This window comes from Mustela erminea, chromosome 1, assembly GCF_009829155.1.
Source record: "Mustela erminea isolate mMusErm1 chromosome 1, mMusErm1.Pri, whole genome shotgun sequence".
NCBI lineage: Eukaryota > Metazoa > Chordata > Mammalia > Carnivora > Mustelidae > Mustela > Mustela erminea.
In genome coordinates, this window is record NC_045614.1 from 67595461 (window position 1) to 67611927 (window position 16467).

The 16467-nt window shown below is 39.2% G+C and overlaps 1 protein-coding gene across 6 annotated transcripts in view; it reads left to right on the plus strand.

Annotated features, from left to right (window-relative positions):
- FBXL2 (F-box and leucine rich repeat protein 2) overlaps nt 1–16467 on the plus strand; it is a 151834-nt gene that overhangs the window by 132572 nt on the left and 2795 nt on the right. For 3 of the 6 annotated variants that reach the window (XM_032303064.1, XM_032303140.1, XM_032303321.1), the window contains 2 exons: nt 14955–15041; nt 16074–16286. In XM_032303064.1, coding sequence (XP_032158955.1) covers nt 14955–15041; nt 16074–16286 — 300 coding nt within the window. Of the gene's footprint in view, nt 1–2564; nt 2784–14954; nt 15042–16073; nt 16287–16467 lie in introns of those variants that run through there. The other 3 variants (XM_032303197.1, XM_032303395.1, XM_032303268.1) reach the window with 2 other exon arrangements.

Here is a 16467-nt window from a genome sequence, read left to right on the forward strand (position 1 = left end):
AATTGTGCTACTGGGTATTTACCCCAAAGATACAAATGTAGTGATCTGAGGGGACATGTGCACCCAGATGTTTATAGCAGCAATGTCCACAATAGCCAAACTATGGAAAGAACCTAGATGTCCATCAATTGGTGAATGGATAAAGATGTGGTATATGTATACACACACACACACACACACACACACACACACACACACACACGGTGGAATATTATGTAGCCATCAAAAAAGTGAAATCTTGCCATTTGCAACGACATGGTTGGGAGTAGAAGCTATTATGCTAAGCAAAATAAGTCAATCAGAGAAAGATAGTTATCATATGGTCTCACTGATATGAGGAATTTGAGGATCATATGGGAAGGGAGGGGGAAATGAAAAAAGACAAAACCAGAGAGGAAGACAAACCATAAGAGAATCTTAATCTCAGGAAAGAAACTAAGGGTTGATAGAGTGGAAGGGGGTGGGAGGAATGGGGTGGCTGTGTGATGGACATTGGGGAGGGTATTGCCATGGTGAGCACTGTGAATTGTGTAAGACTGATGAATCACAGACCTGTACCCCTGAAACAAATAATACATTATATGTTAATTTAAAAATGAATATTTTTAAAAAGGGAGATAAAGTTTTCATATTTAATTCAACCTATAAAATATTGATGCCAGTACGTGGTGATAAGTTATGGTTGCATAATATAATACCTAGAGCAACCACTAAGAAGTCTACAAAAGAAAGACACTCAAATACAATAGATAAATAAAAATGGAAAAATAGGTAAATCAAAATGGAAATCTACAAAAAATGTTTCAGAGACTCATGGGCAGGCAGAGAAATGAAGATCTGAAAGAATAGGGGGTAGAGGGTCAGACTTAAGCCCAAGCATATCATTAAATATAAATGATTTTATTTTTTTTTACAGATTTTATTTATTTATTTGAGAGTGATAATAGAGGACAATTAGGCAGAGCAGCAGGCAGACGGACCGGGAGAAGCAGACTCTCCACTGAGCAGAGAGCTAGGTATGGCACTTGATCCCAGGACTCCGGGATCATGACCTGAGCCGAAGGCAGACACTTAATGGACTGTGCCACCCAGGTGCCCCAATATAAATGGTCTTAATTAACATACCAATTAAAAGGCAGATACTGCCCGAATGGATAAAATAACATGATCCAAGTATAAGCTGTAAGAAATTTACTTTGAATGTGATACTATAGGTTGGCTAAAGTAAAAGAAAAAGATATAAAAAAGAAACTTTTTTTTTTTTTAAGATTTTATCTATTTGAGAGAGTGTATGCAAGAGAGCACAAGCAGTGGGGAGAGACAAAGGGAGAGGGAGAAGCAGACTCCCCACTGGGCAGGGAGTCTGTGGGGCTTGATTTCAGAACCCCAGCATCATGACCCAAGCCAAAGGCAAACTCTTAACTGACTGAGCCACTGGTGCTTCCAAAAGAAACTTTATAAACAAAAGAAACAGGAATGGTTATATTATTATTAGATTCAGGAAACTTAAGAGCAAGGAGAATTACCAGGGAGAGAGAAGGTTATGACATAGAGATAAAAGAGTCAATCCACCAAGATGATGGGGTTCCGGGGTGGCTCAGTCATTTAAGCATCTGCCTTTGGCTCAGGTCATGATCACAGGGTCCTGGGATTGAGCCCTGAGTCAGGCTCCCTGCTCACCCTGGAGTCTACTTCTCCCTCTTCCTTTATCCCTAACCCCCACCATGCTCTCTCTTTCTCTCCTTCTCAAACAGATAAAATCTTAAAAAAAAAAAAAAAAAGATAATGCCATTTTTAATGTATATACATCAAACAACAGAGTTGCAAATTATGTGAAGCAAAAACTGATAGAAACAGAAGATCACAATTATAGTTGGACACATCAGTATTCTTCTCACAACAGGTGATAGAACAACCAGACAGAAACTCAGCAACTATAGAGAACTTAATACCGTTAAGGGAATGCAAACTGTCACAGCCACTCTGGAAAACAGCCCCCTAAGCACAATTTTTTAAAAGTTCAACTAAATGAAAATTAAAATAGAACATATCAAAATATGTTGGATGCATTAAAGCAGTGCTAAAAGGGAGATGTATGGCATTAAATGATTACACTGAAAATAAAGAAAGTGTTGGGGTGTCTTTTTTGCTCAGTTGGTAAAGCACATGACTCTTGATCTTAGGGTTGTGAGTTCAAACTTATACTAGCACCCACACTGGGTGTAGAGATTACTTGAGATAAATAAGTAAACTTGAAGACAAATAAGGAAAGTCTTGATAATCTTAAACTCCCACCCAGATGAAACCAGAAAAAGAAGAACAAAATAAATCCAAAATAAAGAAAAGAAAGAATGTACTAAAAATAATAATAGAAATCAATGAAAGTAAAAAATGAAGAACAATAGAAAAAAACAGCAAAACAAAAGCTTGTTCTTTGAAACAGACCTCTAGCAAGACTGATGAAGAAATGATACATTACCAGTAATGAGAATGAAACAGGGGTGCTATGGTCTGAATGTTTGTGTCCCCCCAAAATTCATATGTTGAATCCTACCCCCCAACAGGATGGTCTTAGGATCTTGGGGAGGCGACCAGGTTCAGAACTTCCTCATGAATGGGTTAAATGCTCTTATAAAAGAGGCTCCAGATGGATCCTTCCCTGCATCCACCCCTGGAGGAGTGTACAGCGAGAAGGCATTGGCTGCAAACCAGGAAGGGGGCCGTCTCCAGCCATCACATCACATCTGCCTGCACCATGATCTGGGACTTCCAGCCTCCAAACCGTGAGAGAGAAATTTCTGTGGTTTATAAGCCAGCCTCTCTGTAGCATTTTGTTACAGCAGCAGGAACAGACTGAGACCTGCACCATCACAAGCCGTGAAGACATTAAAGGATGATAAGGGAATACTAGGAACACCTCCACGTAAATCCATTTGACCACTTCCAGCACATTTAAAAGCACAGACCAGCACAGCTCATTCATTATAAAACATCATTTGAATAGCTTGTTACTACTAAAGTAATTGATTTATAATTTTTAAACTGCCAAAACAGAAATCTCCAGATGGTTTCACTGAAGAGTTCTATCAAACACTGAAGCCAACTACACAATTTCTTCCAGAAAATAGGTGACAGAGTACTTCACAACTCATATGAGGCCAATAATAACCTGATATAAAACCTAGGTAATAATAGTACCAAGAGACAAAACTACAGACTAGTATCCCTCATAAATATAGAAGCAAATGCCCTTAAAATATTAGCAAATAGAATTCAGCAATATATAAAAATAATTATACACCCTGACCAAGCAGGGTTTATTCCAGGGACACAAGTCTAGTTTAATATTTGAAAATGAATCAGTGTAATCCACCATGTTAACAGGCTACAGAAGAAAAATTAATGATCATATCAATTAAAGCAAAAAAAAATTGATAAAATTCAAAAGAAAAAGTTCAAGGTATTTTTTTAAGTGCCAAGAATACAAGAGAAAAATCCCCTATCTCATTTAAAACCCCCAGTTACCCTATTTCCCCACCTGCCCCCTCAGGGATAATCTCTGTGACCAATGTCTGTTCCTTCTAGAGAAATTCTATGTGAGATTGAGAGATTTTCTCCCCCCCACCGGCCCTTCTCCCAGCAAAAGACAACTGCTGTTTTGCCTTTAAAGGCAGTTGTACTCCCTGCTGTGCATATTTGCTGCCTCCCCCACCACCACTTCTGCCTTCTCTGGAATGCTAGTATAAGCACTTCCAGAATGTGGCTCTCCTAATTAGTCTGTAGATAGACAATGCCTAACAGTGGCAAACTTGTTTTTCTGAAGTATCCTTTCCTCCTAACACACCTGCCATAAACAGATGAAATAAAAACAGCCTTAAATCCATAGGATACCAGGGGTAGGCAAAATAATGCAGGAGAGGGGAAAGGCTTATTAAGGCTAGCCTGAGCTTATTTTAATGGGCAAGTTTCAACTTCTTTGAGTCTTGATTTCCTCATCTATAAAATGGCAATCATAATACCTACTCCGTAGGGAGGCTGTGAAGCATAAATGAGATAATATATAAACAATGAGTGGCAGATGGCTTTGACTATTGACTCTTTATTAGCATAAACTAAAAGTCCCTCTGCTCTGTGAACCATATTGGCAGATTTTCCTAGGAACTCACGGAACACGTCAAGCTTGTTTGACATGTTTGCCCCTCTGATTATCCTTAAATTAAAGCAGTTTTTAAATTATATAAATACTTACCTATGCCAATATAGAAGCTTTTCAATTAATATGAAAGCATCTGTCTCCTTGGTCCCAGATGCAACTGTTAACTTTTTGATTCCTCAATTTCCCTGTTTTAAAACAATGAAGTTGGTACTCTGACACCATCTCCATCATCTTCCTCTAATCTGCATGGTTATATGTGTGTATATTCATATATGTGTGTATGTAAGTAATATCGATACATATACACTTTGTTTCTGGTTATACTTTATTGTAAATAATTAACTTCTATTTTTTAAAAAATTTAATTAGATTTTCTTTCCAAATTCTGGTTTGTTTTTTTAGGAATTTATTTATTGATTTTAGAAAGAGAAGGGCAGAGGGTGTGGGAGAGAGTCCCAGTTAGAGTCCACACTGAACACGGAGCCTGACATGGGCTAGATCTCATGACCCTGGACACCCAACCGACTGCACCACCCAGCTGCCCCTCAAATTCTGTTTCTTAATTTAAACAACGTTCTGGCTTTATCCACAAACCAATTCCAAAGCTAAAAACAAATGAACAGCAGTAATTGATTACGTAAGTACTATTTCATGTAGAATCATATGTTGTGATTGGGTTCATGAGAAGAAACATTTCCCATGTTGCTCAAAGAGGAATCATTCAAGCTCCAAGGTCTGACAGAATTTCTTTTTCCTTCTAGGTTCCCTTCCCTCTAATTTGTACTCAGCTGCTTATTTCTTGTATCCACTATCAGGCTTTCTTGATTTTTTTTTTTTTTCCACTTTGCAGAAATACCTCACACCCATATACTTGTCTTCTCCACCAGAACTCATCAGGTCCAAAATTGGCAGGCATTTCCTTGCCTCAAAGATTGTAGTAGTCTATTTGCTCAACTACATCCACATTTACATTCTGAATAATCTGGCAGTCAGGGTGACTTATCTTTTTTTTTCCTTTTTTAAAAATAATAAATTGATTAATTTTTCAGTAATCTCTACACCCAATGTGGGGCTCAAATTCATGATCCTAAGATCACAAGTCATATGCTTTTCCGACTGAGCCAGCCAGGCACTCCAAGGTGGTTTATCTTTCAGTTTTAATTTTTTACTGAAGTAAAATATACATGCAGAAAAGAGCACTTATTATAGGTGTATATATCAGTGCATTTGCATAAGCTAAATGATGAAGAATCTGCCTTACCAGGCTCCAAACAACCCTTTTCTGCTGCTCCTTTCGGGTCACTGAAACATCCCCCACCACCACCATCACCAAAGGGGAGTGACTTCCGACTCTAACCCTAGATTTGTTTTGCCCTTGTTTTGTACTTTATTATCTATAAACTATGAGTGAGGGGTACCTGGGAGGCTCAGTCAGTAAAGCTTCTGTCTTCAGGTCATGACCCTGGGGTTCTGGGATTGAGCCCTGTATTGGGTTCCCTGCTAAGTGGGGAGTCTGCTTCTCCCTCTGCCTCTCTACTGCTTGTGCTCTTCTCTCACTCTTTCTCTCAAATAAAATTAAAAAAATAATAATAAACTAAATAAACTATGAATGGAATTATGTGTCCTCTTTGGTGTCTGTCTTCACTATTATATTTGTGAAGTTTATCCATATTCCTACATATAAAATGAACATTGTTCATTCTCATTGCTGTATGGAATGGGCACAGTATGATTTAGTTATCCTTTCTACTACTGATTATTTGAGTAGTTTCCAGTTTGAGGGTATTAAAGCCAATATTATTCTGACTTGTGGTGAATACATGTATGCATTCCAGTCAGGAATATACAAATCACGCTGCAATGTAGGAGAGTTCCAGTTGCTCCACATGCTCACCAGTAACATCTTTTTCATTTTAGCCATTCTGGTGGGTATGTAATAATACATGATGGTCTCTTTGAAAAACAAACATCTCATTCTCCTTAAAACTCTTCCCAATGAGGATCAAAATAAAATTCCTTTACGTGGCCTGCACAACTGTGATCTAGTCTCCACCTCTGCAAGTCCATCTGCATCTTCCTTTCTTCCCATGCACAGTACTTGTCACTCTCCACGTGCTACCTGGGGTGCTACACACAACACACTCTACACACTCTTTCTCCTTCTTGGCTCCTCATCCTTCAGACGTCAATTTAGTGGTCATTTCCTCAGGTCACATTCCACTGCTCTGTGTTCTGAGAGCACTTACCTTAACTTCAGCCTAATAGTTATGTCTTTCAAGACCTCAGTTCCACCAGTGTGTTTTTACTCACCCACCATGGCAACATAGGGCCTGGCACAGAGTTAGAACTCCTATATTTGAAGGAACGAACGAATAATGGGACTTTGATTTACTACTTTTTGCCTCTGAACTTTTATGGTGGGGTGAATGTTGCATTTTATATGCATTTGGATAAAATGTCAGATCTGAAACTATTGATATGGAGAACTTTAATTACAGAAATGCCATTTGGGGGGCACCTGGGTGGCTCAGTCAGTTGGGCATCCAGCTCTTGGTTTTGGCTTGGGTCATGATCTCAGGGTCCTGGGGTCGAGCCCTACATCAGGCCCTGTGCTCAGCATGGAGTCTGCTTGGCAGCCTCTCCTCTCTCTGCCCCTCCCCCTGCTCATGTGCATGCACTCTCTCTAAAATAAATAAATAAATCTTTAAAAAATAATTGCTGTTTGGCTATACAATGTTCATCTGAATTTATTACATTCTGTAGCCTTTACTATTTATACCCAAGAGAAACCAGTAATGTCAGATCACAGTGTCCAAGGTCTATTTAATTATAACCATCAAGAGTGTTCAGTAAGTCTCTGTGTCATGGCTGTTTGCACAATTTTCTAAATGACATGGACATCAGACTCATTGCACTGGCCTCCTCAAGTGGAGGAGGCTATGAAATTGCACTGAATGGAGTAAACTGAAATTTCCCCTGCAATCTTTTTTTTTTTATTTTTTTTTTTAACTTTTAAAATGGTCCTTAATAGGGGCGCCTGGGTGGCTCAGTGGGTTAAAGCCTCTGCCTTCGGCTCAGGTCATGATCCCAGGGTCCTGGGATTGAGCCCTGCATCGGGCTGTCTGCTCAGCGGGGAGCCTGCTTCCTCCTCTCTCTCTGCCTGCCTCTCTGCCTCCTTGTGATTTCTGTCTGTCAAATAAATAAATACATCTTTAAAATAAAATAAAATGATCTTTAATAATAAATGAGTGAATTAATAGCAATTTAATAAAAATGAGCTAGCAGTTTACTTGTTGCCATGGTAAGAGTGAGCTTTGATTCCATTCCTTAATCACCAGAATAATAGCAAATCCACAGCGTAAGTGGTCTCAGTCCACACTGTAATCTAATACCAGCAGGTTGCTTTTCTTCAGCACCCTGCTACCTACCTGTCTCTAACTGACAGTAAGCACTACCTATTATTCTTTTGTTCATTATTGAATTGGATTCTTAGAGCCCTCCTGCCCCGGAGTGTGGGGATTCCTGCTTTGGCAGACCCCCTAGGATTCCACAGAAAAGCCGTCCATCTGAAAGCAGGTGGTTGATCTGCTCAGTTTCTGTTAAGACCCATTAACTTTGCCTTGATGGGCACTTATGTGCATTTACTCCTTTATTCCCAAGGCTCATTGGCACTAAAGTTTGAATTTTCCAGAATTACTGCTACTCAGAGAGAGTCCTGGGTACCACCAGCTCTGATTCCTTTTTGTTCAATGGAGATATACTTGATAAAATATTATATTAGTTTCAGGTTTACAACATAACAATTTGATATTTGTATATATGGTGATAGATCAACATGAATGAGTTTCGTTGACATCTGTCTCCCTATTTGTAAAATATTTTTCTTAGGTTAAGAACTTTTCAGATTTCCTCTCATTATATCCCTGTAACTTATTCAGTGATTGGAAAAATGTTCATTTTGACTCCCTTCACCCTTTTCATCCACTTACCACCCCCCACCTCTGACAGCCACCAATGTATTCTTTTTTTATGTTTCAAATTTTATTCAGATTCCAGTTAGTTAGCATACAGTGTAATATTAGTTTCAGGATGTATTCTATGAGATTGGTTATTTGCTTGTTTTTTTAAAATTCCACATATAAGGGACATTATATGGTATTTTTCTCTACTTGACTTATTTCACTTAATGCCCTCACGGTCCAGCCATGTTGTCACAAATGGCAAGATTTCATTCTTTTTTATGGCTGAATAATATTCCTATGTGTGTGTGTGTGTGTGTGAGATGTTCATTACCCATTCATCCACTGGTAGATACTTAGGTTGTTTCCATGCCTTGGCTGTTGTAAATAATGCAGCAGTGAACATGGGAGTACAGCTGTTTTCGAATTCGTGTTTTCATTTTCTTCAGAGAAATATCTATAAGTGGAAGTGCTGGATCATATAGAGTTCTGTTTTTAATTTTTGAGGAACCTCCATATTGTTTTCCATAGTGGCTGCACCAATTCACATTCCCATCAGTGGTGCACAAGGGTTCCCTTTTCTTCATGTCTTTGACATTTATCACTTCTTATCTTTTTGATAAGAAGCCATTCTGACAGGTGTGAGATGATGTCTCATTGTGGTTTTGATTTGCATTTCCCTGGTGATTAGCATTGTTGAGCATTTTTCCATGTGTCTGTTGGCCATCTGTATGTCATATTTGGGAAAATGTGTTTTCAGGACATTTGACCACTTTTTTTTTTTTTTTTTTTTTTGCTACTAGGTTATATGTGTTATTTCTATATTTTGGATATTAGCCCTGTATCAGATACATGTTTTGCAAATATTTTCTCCCATTTTTGCCTTTCCATTTGGTTAATGGTTTCCATTGCTGTGCAGTAGCTTTTAGTTTGATGTAGTCCCACTTCTTTATTTTTACTGTTGCCTTTGCTTTTAGTATTCTTTCAAAAAAAAAATCATCACCAAGATCAATGTCAAGGAGCATATTGCCTGTTTTTTCTAGGATTTTTATGGTTTTAGGTCTTACATTAAGTCTTTAATTTGAGTTGATTTTTGTATATACTATAAAATAGGAGTCCACTTTCATTCTTTTGCATGTGGCTATCGTTTTCCCAGCACTATTTATTGGAGTGTCCTTTTGCCACTGTATATTCTTGACTCCTTTGTCATAAATTAATTGATTAATTATGGGTGGGCTTATTTGGGAGCTCTTTATTCTGTGCCATTGATTTGTGTGTCTGTTTTTAATGCCAATACTGTACATTTTTATTACTATAGCATTATTCATAATATAGCTTCAAACCAGGGAGTATAATGGCCTTCAGATTTATTCTTCTTTCTCAAGATTGCTTTGGCTAATAAGGGTTTTTAGGGTTCTGTATACATTTAGGATTGTTACACTTTCTTTGGTAGGCAGCAAAACAAAGTTTATTGAGCCATAGTTATTGAACGATAGTACAAAGCTCCCCCAAAGGGAGGGGACCCAAGAGGGTTGCCCAGGATTGTTCTATATTTCTATGAAAAATGCAGCTGAAATTTTGATAAAAATTGCTTGAATCTGTAGATTGCTTTGAGTAGTATGGACATTCTAACAATTTGAATTTTGATCTATGAACACAAAGTCTCTTTTCATTTGTTTCTGTCATCTTAAGTGCATCAATGTCTTATGGTTTTCAGAGTGTAGGTTTTTTTCATCTCCTTGTTAAAGTTATTTCTACATCTTTTATTCTTTTTGATACAACTGTAAGAGAGATTGTTTTTCTTAATTTCTCTTTGTTCCTTTTTCTTTCTAGAGAGAGAGTGAGCAAATGTGAGTGGGGGCGGGGGAGAGGGAGAGGGAGTGAGAGGATTTGAAGCAGACGTGGGGCTCAATCTAATGACCTTGAGACCATGACCTCAGCTGAGATGAAAAGTCAGATGCTTAACCGACTGAGCCACCCAGGTGCACCTTAATTTGTCTTTCTTTTTTCTTTTCTTTTTTTTTTTTAATTTGACAGAGATCACAAGCAGGCAGAGAGGCAGGCAGAGAGAGAGGAGGAAGCAGGCTCCCCGCTGAGCAGAGAGCCTGATACAGAGCTCCTATCCCAGGACCCTGGGATCATGACCTGAGCTGAAGGCAGAGGCTTTAACTCACTGAGCCACCCAGGCGCCCCTTAATTTGTCTTTCTGATAGCTCATTATTAGCATATAGCAATGAAGCCAGTTTCTATATGTTAACTTTGTATCCTTTACTGAATTTGTTTATTGGTTGTAACGGTTTTGTGGTGGATTCTTTAGGGTTTTCTGTATATAATATCACATCATCTGCAAATACTGACAGTTTTACTTCTTCCTAATTTGAATGTCTTTATTTCTTTTTCTTGCCTAATTCCTCTGGCTAGGATTTTAATACCATGTTGAATAAAGAAGGCAAGAGTGGGCATCCTTATTTCTCACCTTAAAGGAGAATCTTTCAGCTTTTCACCATTGAGTATGATGTTAGCCTATGAGCTTGTCATATACAGTCTTTATTATGTTGAGGTATGTCCTTTCTTTACCCATTTTTAAAATCACAAATGGATGTTGATTTTGTCAGATTCTATTACATCATCTATTTAGGTGATTATATGATTTCTATTCTTCATTTTGCTTATGCTGTATCATATTGATTGTTTTGAAAATGTTGAAACATCTTTGCATCCCTAAAATAAAAATTCCACTTGATTGCGGTGTAGAATTCTTTTAATGTACTGTTGAGTTCAGTTTGGTAATATTTTGTTGAGAGTAATTGCTTGTGTTTATCAGATGTTGGTTTGTAACTTTCTTTTTTGTAGTGTCTTTGTCTAGTTTTAGTATCAGGATAATGTTTACCTTGCAAAATGAGTTTGGAAATGTTCCCTCCTCTTTTTTGGAAGACTTTGAAAATGATTGGTATTAATTTTTCAAATATCTGGTAGAATTCACAAATGAAGCCATCTGGTCCTGGACTTCTCTTTGTTGGGAGGTTTTTGATTGCTGATTCAATCTCCTTACTAGTAATCAGTATGTTCAGATTTTTTATTTCTTCATTACTGCTTTGGTTGGCCTTTGTTTTTAGGCACTTACCAGTTTCTTCTAGGTTGTCCAATTTGTTGGTGTATAATTGTTCTTAATAGTCTCTTATGATCTGTTGTATTTCTGTGATATCAGTTATAATTTTTCTTCTTTCATTTCTGATTTTATTTGAGTCATCTTGTTTTTCTTGGTGAGTTTAACTAAAGATTTGTCAGTTTTGCTTATCTTTTAATAAACCAGCTCTTAGTTTCATTGATCTTTTCAGTTGTCTTTTTTTTTTTTTTCCCAGTGTTCCAAGATTCATTGTTTATATACCATACCCAGTGCTCCGTGCAATACGTGTCCTCCATAATACCTACCACCGGGCTCACCCAACCCTCTACTCCCCTCCCCTCCAAAACCCTTAGTTTGTTTCTCAGAGTCCACAGTCTCTCATGGTTTGTCACCCCCTCCAATTTCCCCCAACTTACTTCTCCTCTTTTTTTCCCAATGTCCACTGTGTTATTCCCTATGCTCCACAAGTAAGTGAAACCATATGGTAATTAACTCTCTGCTTGACTTAATTCACTCAGCATAATCTCCTCCAGTCCTGTCTTTTTAGTCTCTTTTATTCACATCCTCTCTAATCTTTATTTCCTCCCTTCTACTAATTTTGGGCTTTGTCATCTTTCCATAGTTCCTTAAGGTGTGAAGTTAGGTCTTTTGACTTTTCTCATTCCTTGAGGTAGGACTTTATTGCTATGAACTATTGCCTTAGAAATGCTTTTGCTGCATCCCATAAATTTTGATTTTTACATTTCTATTTTCATTTGTCTCAAGACATTTTTTACATTTTTCTTTTGATTTCTTCTTTGACTCATTTGTTGGTGGTTCAGTAACATGTTAAATATCCACATATTTGTGAATTTTCCACATTTCTTCTTGTAATTATTTCTACTTTTATATTATTGTGGTTGGAAAAGTACTTGATAATGATTTTAATCTTAAACATATTAAGATTTCTTATGTATTCTAACATATGATCTGGTCTGGAGAATGTTCCATGTACACTTGAGAAGAATGTGTATTCTGCTTTTAGATAGAATGTTCTGTATATATCTATTGAGTCCATCTGTTCCATCATATTGTGTACAGCTTATGTTTTCTTACTGATATTGTCTGGATGATCTACTGTTGATATAAGTGGGTATTAAAGTCCTCTAATTACTGGATTGCTATTACTTTAGGTCTGTTGATATATGCTTTATATATTTTAGGTTGATCCTATGTTGGGTGCATAAATATTTACCAATATTTATGCTCTCGTTGGATCGACCCCTTACATCATTATGTAATGTCCTTTGTTATTATAGTGTTTTAAAGTTTATTTTGTCTGATGTAATTATGGCTACCTCCAACTTTGGGGGGGGGGTTATTTGCATGGGCTATCTTTCTTCATCCCTTCACTTTCAATCTGTGTGTGTCCTTGCAACTGAAGTGAGTCTCTTAAAGGCAGCATATAAATGTATAAATGGGTATTTTTTTTTTAATTCATTCAGGCACTCTGTGTCTTTTGTTTTGGGGGGGGACTTGTTTTGTTTTGTTTTGTTTTAGATTTTATTAATTTGAGGGACACCTGGGTGGCTCAGCTGTTAAGCGGCTGCCTTCAGCCCAGGTCATGATCCCAGGGTCTTAGATCAAGCCCTGCATCAGGCTTACTGCTCACCAGGAAACCAGCTTCTCCTTCTCCCACTCCCCATGCTTGTGTTCCCTCTCTCCCTGTCTCTTTCAAATAAAATCTTTAAAAAAAACTTTGAGAGAGAGATAGCAACAGAGATCTTGAGAGAGCCCAAGTAAGGAGAAGGAGAAGCACACTCCCCACTGAGCAGGGAGCCTGCTACTGGGCTTGATCCCAGGACCCTGAGATCATGACCTGAGCCAAAAGCAGATGCTTAACTGACTGAGCCAGCCACATGCCCCAACTCTTTGTCTTTTGTTTGGAGAATCTGGCTCATTTACATATAAAGTAATTATTGATAGCTATGTACTTATTACCATTATGTTAATTGTTTTCAGGCTGTTTTGTAGTTCCTTTCTGTTCCTTTGTTCTCTTCCTTTGTGGTTTAATGACTTATAGTAGTACACTTAATTTCTTTTATCTTTTGTGTATCTACTATAGATTTTTACTTTGGGGTTACCAGGAGGCTTACATATAACAACTTATATTTGTATCAGTCTATTTTATAACAGCTTAAATCTGAATACATTCTAAAATTCTGTGTGTTTACTCTCCCTCTCTCCTCCATTTTGTTTTTGATGTTACATTTTGCATCTTTTCATCTCGTTTATCACTTGTTTGTAGTTTGGGTTTTGTTGTTGTTTTTGTTTTTATTTTACTACTTTTGTCTTTTAGCCTTAACAATAGCTCTATAAATGATTCACCCGTTACATCTTTCCTATATATTTACCTTTGCCAGTGAGATTTATACTTTCACATTTTATTTAGTGCCCTGTATTTTCATCTCAACAAAGTCCCTTTAATATTTTTTGTAAAGCTGGTTTAGTAAGGTAATTAACTCCTTTAGCTTTAACTTGTCTGAAAAACTCTTACTCCAATTCTGAATGATAACTGTTAAGAGTATTCTTGACTGAAAGTGTTTTTTTCTTTCAGTACTTTGAATGTGTCATGCCACTGCCTTCTGTCCCTGTGGTTTCTGCAAAAAAAAAATCTGATTGTACATAACAAGTTTTTCTTTTCCTGATTTCAAGATTCTCTTTAACTTTTGACATTTTATTTTTTTTTTAATTTTGTTTATTTATTTGACAGAGATCACAAGTAGGCAGAGAGGCAGGCAGAGAGAGAGAGGAAGAACCAGGCTCCCTGCTGAACAGAGAGCCCGATGTGGGGCTCGATCCCAGGACCCTGGGATCATGACCTGAGCTGAGGGCAGAGGCTTTAACCCACTGAGCCACCCAGGTGCCCCAACTTTTGACATTTTAATTATAATTTACCTTGGTGTGCATCTCTTGGGGTTCATATTTATAGAACTCTCTCTAGACTTCCTGGATCTGGATTCTGTTTTTCCCCCCAGGTTAGCTTTCAGCCATTATTTTTTGAAATAATTTTTCTGTTCCTTTCTCTCTCTTCTCCTTTCGAGAGCCCCATGATATGAATGTTAGTCCACTTCATGTTGTCCCTTAGACAGAAAGAAAGTCTTCACTTTCTTTCCTCTATTATAGCTGTAGAATTGGGGTGCTTATAGGAGGGGAATTCAACATCCTCTCAGAACTAGGTGATCAAGGAGCATCCCTGAGTGGCAGGCCCCAAAGACTGGGGCACCAGAAGTAAAAATGGGACACAAGATGCCTATAAAATCTCCCCTCCAAGACATCCTGGGGACCCCCAGAGGTCTCCAGTAAGTCTCGCCAGCCCTTAAGATGTGTTTAATCTGAAGCCTGCCCCTCAGGCTGCAGCTATGATGATAAGCTATTTTTTTTAAAAGGTTTATTTATCTATCAGAGAGGAACAGAGAAAGTACAGGCAGGAGGAGCAGTAGCAGAGGGGAAGCAGACTCCCCACTGAGCAGGGAGCCCAATGTGGAACTCAATCCCAGGATCCTGAGATCCTGACCTGAACGAAGACAGACACTTAAGCGACTAGGCCACCCAAGTGTCCATGGTAATAAGCTATTAGTCCTCTTTTACAGACTGAATTCCTGGGCCTGTTGTCTCTTGCTGTGCCCTGGGGATACTGGCCATTTCAGAACTATTTCTCTGTTGGTTACAGTCCTGTGAGGCCCACCAGGTAAGCCCCATTGGCCCCCAGAGCCAGGAGATGCAAAGGTGTCCTCTAGCAACAGCTGCAAAAACCAAGGTACCAGATGTAAAACCAGGGCACGGGACACTTGTAAAAGTTCCTTCCTGAGAGAGAATGGTGTTCTCAAGTACAGCAGAGGGAGAGGAAGAAACTGGCACCCACTAGCTGGGGAGTGACAGAGGAGAGTGTAGAGATGGTGCCTACTAAGAAAGAAAAGTAGAAAAGGGGGGGAAAAAAGCCTAGAGGGTTTTTTGTTTTGTTTTTAAGCATCCACCAGTTGGAGCAAGATAGAGGGGGTACACAAAGATGGGTGCCCACCAGTCCCTATACCCCAGCATGCCCCCAAATGTGTCAGATCAGGTGCCTGACCCTCAGGCCAGTGTCCAAGACCCTCCCATACGAAGTCCAGACACCTCTGAATGGGCCACGTCCAGGTTGGGCCCTGAGGTGGGTGAGTCCACATGTGTGAGCCCCTTAAGAGCTGTTGCTGGGATTGCTAGTCTCATGGGTCTCGGGGATGTAAGCCTGTTGGTTTCCAAAGCTAGATATTTTAGGGGCTTGCCTTTCAGGTACAGATCTTAAGAGCTGGGTTGCCCAACATGGGGTTCAAGCCCTTTGCTCCTCAGGGACAAACTCCAGGTTTTGAGTTCCCTTCCAGCTGGGAGTCTCTGCATTGGGAGTGGGACTTATGGCAAGATTGTGTCCCAGCTTCTCCTACCCCGTGACCTGGACCTTCTCTCATTCAATGTGTAGGAGTCACTCAATTTTTAGGGTTTGTTTTTGTTTTTTTCAGAGTAGGCGGTCCTTTATGTAGATGAGAATTAGGGAGTTGATGAAAGTGAGTTCAGGATCCTTTCACATTGTCCTCTTCAACTGTATCATCACCTGCAATTTGATTTCCATCTTTACATAATTGGAAAGATGAGAACAGCCACCAAGAGCTGCAGCAAACCCATGGCCACAGGACCCCAAGATTTTGTGTTTAATCCTCCGGTGATAAGTGGCTACCGTAGGGTGCTGCTCAGCCCAGGCCCGGAGCCTTGAAAAGAGCAGGTCTCTCAGATATCCACGCGTGTCTCCTTGTTCTAGAGTCTGTCCCACTGTGAGCTCATCACAGATGATGGGATCCTGCACCTGAGCAACAGCACCTGCGGTCACGAGAGGCTGCGGGTACTGGAACTGGACAATTGCCTCCTCATCACTGACGTGGCCCTGGAGCACCTGGAGAACTGCCGCGGCCTGGAGCGCCTCGAGTTGTACGACTGCCAGCAGGTTACCCGCGCAGGCATCAAGCGGATGCGGGTAAGGCGGGGCTGGCACACTTCCTAAGCAAACAAGAGTATGGCAAGACTCCCATCTTCCACATTTTATCCTAAGCTTATAGTGACGTTTTACAAGTGTCTTCTTGTTCAAAATTTCCTTATTAGATCTCACTCTGGCCAATTCAACTTCCAGAATGGGTGCAGGACAGAGGTTCTAACGA